The sequence below is a fragment of the Pseudochaenichthys georgianus genome, unplaced genomic scaffold (assembly GCF_902827115.2).
Source record: "Pseudochaenichthys georgianus unplaced genomic scaffold, fPseGeo1.2 scaffold_1271_arrow_ctg1, whole genome shotgun sequence".
In the NCBI taxonomy this organism is placed as follows: domain Eukaryota; kingdom Metazoa; phylum Chordata; class Actinopteri; order Perciformes; family Channichthyidae; genus Pseudochaenichthys; species Pseudochaenichthys georgianus.
Genome location: NW_027262179.1, coordinates 32,501 through 38,973, shown reverse-complemented (window position 1 = coordinate 38,973; position 6,473 = coordinate 32,501). Strand labels below are relative to the sequence as shown.

The 6,473-nt window shown below is 43.3% G+C and overlaps 1 protein-coding gene across 1 annotated transcript in view; it reads left to right on the top strand.

Annotated features, from left to right (window-relative positions):
* Window positions 1-395: 395 nt before the first annotated feature.
* The window catches only part of LOC117440834 (cilia- and flagella-associated protein 61-like), a gene marked incomplete at its 5' end in the record, with an annotated part of 37,803 nt that continues 31,725 nt past the window's right edge, over window positions 396-6,473 (top strand). Inside the window, 3 exons of the mRNA XM_034077068.2 lie at window positions 396-522; window positions 4,462-4,539; window positions 5,321-5,527. Of these exons, the coding sequence (XP_033932959.1) occupies window positions 396-522; window positions 4,462-4,539; window positions 5,321-5,527 (412 nt within the window). The remainder of the gene's footprint in view (window positions 523-4,461; window positions 4,540-5,320; window positions 5,528-6,473) is intronic.

Sequence of the window (6,473 nt, the reverse complement as noted above, 5' to 3'; positions counted from 1 at the left end):
CTCAGAGGGGCGTGGGGAGGGGCTCCTTATTTTCATCTAAAGCAACAGACAGAGAATCAGCACTTTGGAAACAGGGCTGAAACAGAGGGGATTATGGGTAATGCTGCAATGATCTGTTGTTTCAGCCAATCAGAGACAGGCTCTGGATATCTCTGAGACCTGTGATGTATTGATGAGAAACATTATGATAGGGGAGCTTTAACTCAGAAACAAATGATTACATTTTTGCAAAAGAGACTCTGTAACCGTGCTGGAGACGCTCTCACTGTCTCCACCGTGTCTCCACCGTGTCTCCACCGTGTCTCCACCTGTCTCCACCTGTCTCCTCAGTGTGCGTTGATGGTGTTGTTGTTGATGGTGTTGTTGATGGTGGTGTTGTTGTTGACGTCCTGTAGGAGTGTGGAGGTGAGGGCGGCTGTAGCTGCAGACCGTCCTGCTGTCTCTGAGCTGGTGAAGACCCTGAGTCTCAGAGAGTCTCTTCTCGAGGACCTGGACCGTTTCTACGAGACCCGCAGAGACACGGTCAGTCAACAAGCTGACAGACACACAGCTGGGTTACCTTTGGTGCTGATCGTCTTCTATCAGGCTTCAAGTCACATTCTCTCTGTTCTTACTACTTTCCCTCCTCATATATATATATATATATATATATATATATATATATATATATATATATATACATCTCCATCGGCTCCCCGTTACATACCGCATCGACTTTAAAGTGTTGCTCCTCGCCTTCAAGGCCCTTCACATCCTGCACCTCCATGGCCCTTTCTCATTTCTCGAACTCCCCTCCTCGACTCCTATCCTCGATACTTAGTCCCGCCCACATGAGATGCGAGCGGAGGAGCCGAGGAGGGGAACCAAGGAGAGATGAGGGGAAGCAGCAGGCGGTTAGAGAAATGAGATGTCCTTCAACATGGCGCGCTAAAATTCATTTCCGGGTCACTACCGGAGGACAGAGGAGTCGAGGAGTCGAGGAGGGGGATTTGATGAAATGAGAAAGGGCCCTGATCTCTCTGAACTCCTTCACTGTACCTTCTGCCCGCCTGACCACCATGGGGCCAAGAGCCTTCAGCCACTCTGCCCCATGGGGCCAAGAGCCTTCAGCCACTCTGCCCCATGGGGCCAAGAGCCTTCAGCCTCTCTGCCCCATGGGGCCAAGAGCCTTCAGCCACTCTGCCCCATGGGGCCAAGAGCCTTCAGCCTCTCTGCCCCCCCGTCTCTCTCCCACAAGACATCCGCAATATGGACTCACTCTCAACCTTCAAATCCTGCCTGAAAACCCACCTTTTTAAACTGGCGTATTCTATTTCTTAATTCTTCTAAACTGATTGTTGTTTTTAAGTCTTTGTTTTTTCAAGTCCTGAAGTTCTGTTTGATTTCTTTGTTGCATGTTTTTAATTATGCTCTGTAAGGTGTCTTTGAGAGCTTTGAAAGGCGCCCATAAATAAAATGCATTATTATATATATATATATTTTTTTTGCATTTTAAGAAATTATTCACAAAGCATACATAACAAAATAAACACATCTAGGTACATAGATGAACTACTATACAGTTGAGAAATCCAAAAATGAAATAATAGTAATAATAATAATACAAATAAAGTATTGATACAGTATTAATACTCAGGTTAATTATCTTCATATAGTGTTCTATACTTTACCCGTTGTTCCCACCTTTCCTCAAAGATATGCATTTGGTTGTTTTCTCCATTTCATGTACGAAGTTATTCCATCGAGAGTTTACTAAGTTTTTATCTTTTAGCTAATTCTTTGTAACTTGTTTGATGATCGCTATTCTAATTACAAGAAAATGTGTTTTTACTACTTTCCCTCCTAATAAAGCGAGTCATTTACAAATTGGTGCAGTTTCATCACACGTCACTTGTTAGACGCTTTTATCCAAAGCGACTTACATACTCAATACTGTGGACAATCCCCACAGGAGCACTTTGGGGTGAAGTGTCTCAGGGACACAACGACATGCTGACTGCAGTGGGGTTTGAACCTGTGACCCCCTGATCCGAACGCCTACGGACAACCCACTGCGCCACACCCCCCCATTCAGTTTGGATTACGAAACACAGCAGCCCAAATGTGGCCTTTTGCAGTTCAAACGGAGCCCTGCAGACAGGGCCGGCCCTGACCAATTTGCCGCCCTAGGCAAGATTTTAGCTGGCGCCCCCCCCCCCCCCAAAATGCAGACACTCACTATGATTTGCGCGTGCACGGTTGTGGCATGACCACCAACACAGAAAGATATTGACACAAGATGTGTGCAACTGTATTTAGCTTCCTATCCATTTGAACATGATTTAAGCGGGGGGGGGGACCTCACCTCCTCTAGGGGGGTCCGGGGGCATGCTCCCCGGGAAGACTTTTTTTTTTTATATTGAAGTTGAAAGCATCAATCTGGTGCACTTTGAGAGCAACATTAGGAGATATGGAAACATCTCTCATCACCCAGATGAAACAGAACTGGAAGCAGATTTCTTTTTCTTTATGGATATTTTACAAATCACTCCCCTTTCAAACTGCATTCTTGTTTATTAATAACAACTTTTTTGTACTGTCAGTATTTTTTACCTGTTTACTTTATTCTCTTATTTTGTATAACTATAATGATCATATAAAGGTGTGCCTTTGCCTCACTGAGCTGAGGTTATCAGAGCCTCTCAGTCTTCCAGGAGAGAGCTCTCTAAAGCTCTCCCCCTCGCGGCCGCTTACACAGTCAATTCCAATGTTCATAAAAGCACACAGAAGCTGTGTACGTTTTTTGGGAGTTTGATTTATTTTAAATGAATACAAATACAAAATTAAAACCTATAATTGCACACTAAAACCATTATTTCAAAAAAAGAACAATTTCACATAAACCTCTGGTTTTTCCTGGGGCTGGGGGGTTCAACTTGATTTGGGGGGGGGGGGGGGTGTGCCATAGTTTATGGGCGCTGTATGCAATATATACGTAGTTCTGTTAGTATAAGATAATAAGATGTACGTTGTTGATCCAAAATCGGGAAATTGTGTTATGAAATTTCTTTCTTTTTTCTTTCTTTTCGGCGCCCCCTATGGGTTGATGCGCCCTTAGCATTCACCTATACTGCCTATGCCGAGGGCCGGCCCTGCCTGCAGGGGTCTCCAACCTTTCTTCATCTGAGAGCTGCTTTGAAAAAATGAAAGTGTCCAAGAGCTACTAGCACTCAACGCTTACATGTATTCACATAGCCCTCATCAGTTCCACTAAGCTACTTTTGTGCACATGTTAAATTGCAATACTCAAAGCTTATCACAAACCCTAACTTCACATCGAGGTCCAAGAAAACGACAATTTCTCACATATTATTAAGTCCCTCATAGTAAAAGTACATCACTGGAAATGCACACAATGTCTTTCCTTAAACAACTTAATTGCCCATAGAACTAAACAAATAGATGTTGTTGCTCCTGTATTCTATATTAATATATCTATGCATGTTATTTTAATTGATTTAACTTGTTTGCCCCTAAAACCCACTAAAACTACAAAAAGTGAAAAGACAAAACATGGATTTGGAATCATTTTGATCTTCAGATGTTTCAGTCTTAATAGTTTGTCTTAACTATATGTTGGGAAAACAAGTGCTACAGTAAATCTAACATTGCTTTTAAGTGTAAATTCCAAATATATGTTTTATGTAAAACCATATTTAAGATAAGCTACTACTGCTAAATACGATATATACAGTCTGATCATTCTTTAATGGTCAGATCAAGTCTGACATGTTACTTGCATGACAGCAGCTCCATGTCTCACATCAACATACATGAAACACACACATTTAACTGAACAGCACAGCGAGAGAAAACCTGCTCAAATGCATTCAGTATTAAACCAACTGGCCTGCAATATGGTCAGTGTTTGGAAATGATAAAGAATAACCAGACCGAACAAATCGGGGTTGGACCTGGCTCCCCTTTAACCGAATTAGAATGACCTGATGATTGTTTTGGCCGGTGGGGTGATGTGGAGCTGCTGGTGATTGTCTCAGGGTGGAGAAGAGACGCCAGGCAGCAGATTGGTGAGAAGTCAGTTGAGCGGCTTCTCCTCTCTGACTGACACCCCAGCTGTCAGCGAGGCGCTCCAAAACTGATAATTACTTCTGCGGACACTTCATGTGTATTCATGGCACCGGGCTGACACAAGAAGGTGCCCACACACACACACACACACACACACACACACACACACACACACACACACACACACACACACACACACACACACACACACACACACACACACACACACACACACACACACACACACACACACACACACACACACACACACCACACACACACACACACACACACACACACACACACACACACACACACACACACACACACACACACACACACACACTCAAACTGATCTATATTTACATATACTGTGCTTCTGTTCCCTCTCAGGATGGCGTGCCGCTGCAGGCCTTCGTGTCCACGGTGCAGAGTGAGGTGGTCGGGATCCTGATCATCAGAGACGAGCAGGTGGAGGCAGTTTACTCCCTGCACTCTGATCAAACTGGATCTATAGAGTGACGTGTTTCTGTGTTGGACCCTGAAGGCAGCATCAACTCTGATCAAACTGGATCTATATAGTGACGTGTTTCTGTGTTGGACCCTGAAGGCAGCATCAACTCTGATAAAACTGGATCTATATAGTGACGTGTTTCTGTGTTGGACCCTGAAGGCAGCATCAAGCAGGATAATCTCCACATGTTAACACCACTTTATGTAAAAGCTAACTATTGTAGCTTTTGCTATTTAAACATTTAAAAAACTGAAGTACTGTACTATAGTGCAACATTTGAAATATATAAAATGCTATTATCTGTCCTGTATGGAGTTTATCAACACAGAGAACGGACTGGAAAGTTATATGTTGTATATAATAGATGAAATCAAGAGTTGTATAAATTAATTTAGGGTGTGGTTATTATATTGCAAAATGTAGGGAAATGTTTCTCTTTATGCTCCAGTCACCAGCAGATGTAGTTCCTTATTATCTGAATGAAAACCATTTATAATTTGTAGTCCTGCATGTTTATCAGCAGAAAAGTGTATGTTCATGGATATAAGAAATGAAATAAGGTAAAAACAGTTCTTATTTCACTGCAAAACGTAGAGGAATATTTCCTTTTATGCTTCAGTCACCAGCTCCTTATTATCTGAATGCAAACAAAACAATTACAACTTATAATGACGTGTCCCTCGTGGATTCTCACCCACAGAAAAGTGACTTATCTCCTCCGCTCTCTCTCTCCGTCAGGACCTCCAGTACTTGTGTGCACGCTACAACATGGAGAGCTTCATCTACTTCAGCCACCACCGGCTGGAGGAGCACGCTCACATCCTGCACTTGGTCCTGGCGCCCTCCTTCCAGCGCTGCTGCAGACACTTGTTCAAAGAGTCCCTCCGGCTGGGGCACAAGTCCTGCCTCTTCCACAGACTCTACCCCCCTCACATCAGCCCCCAGGTGGGTACACAGGCACCCTCAGGCCCTCACTGGCCCCTCAACTCTGGGGCCTTTCCAGCCTCTGCATGTCTGCTCAGAAACACATTCATTAGTGTAATGACCCTCAGCTCACACACTGCAAGAAATGTCTGTGGCGGCTCCATTCCCAGCTAAAGGTCACCTAGTGTGCAAAACCCACTTCCTCATGTCTCTTCCACGTCAACATGTGTCCCCTCTTCTCCATGTCTCTTCTACATCAACGTGTGTCCCCTCTTCTCCATGTCTCTTCCACATCAACATGTCTCTCTTTACTCAGAGGGGACCTGCGGAAAGAGACAAAGATTCTCTCTCCTTTTGTCCCATTTCTATAAAAACCTGTCTGAAAATGAGCTGATCAGATTTTGGCCACTTGATGATGTCACAACGATGTGTTGGCTTGTGTGACCATTAGCCAATCAGCAACCAAGGTAACCCCCCCCCCCCCCCCCCCCTTATCACCTGAATCTCCTCAAGAGCACCATTGAGTTCTTTGTAACCAAATATCTCTCAATGAAACCTATCCAGGTAAAATAATCAAAATCAATATATATGCGCAATATATCGCAGTATATCGTTTCGCAATACTTAGCATATCGTAGAATCGCAATAGTATTGTATTGTGGCTTAAGTATCGCAATAGTATTGTATTGTGACTTAAGTATTGCAATAGTATCGTATCGTGGCTTAAGTATCGTTATCGTATCGTGGCTTAAGTATCGCAATAGTATCATATCGTGGCTTATGTATTGCAATAGTATTGTGACTTAAGTATTGCAATAGTATCATATCGTGGCTTAAGTATCGTTATCGTATCGTGGCTTAAGTATCGCAATAGTATCATATCGTGGCTTAAGTATTGCAATAGTATCATATCGTGGCTTAAGTATTGCAATAGTATCGTATCGTGGCTTAAGTATCGTTATCGTAT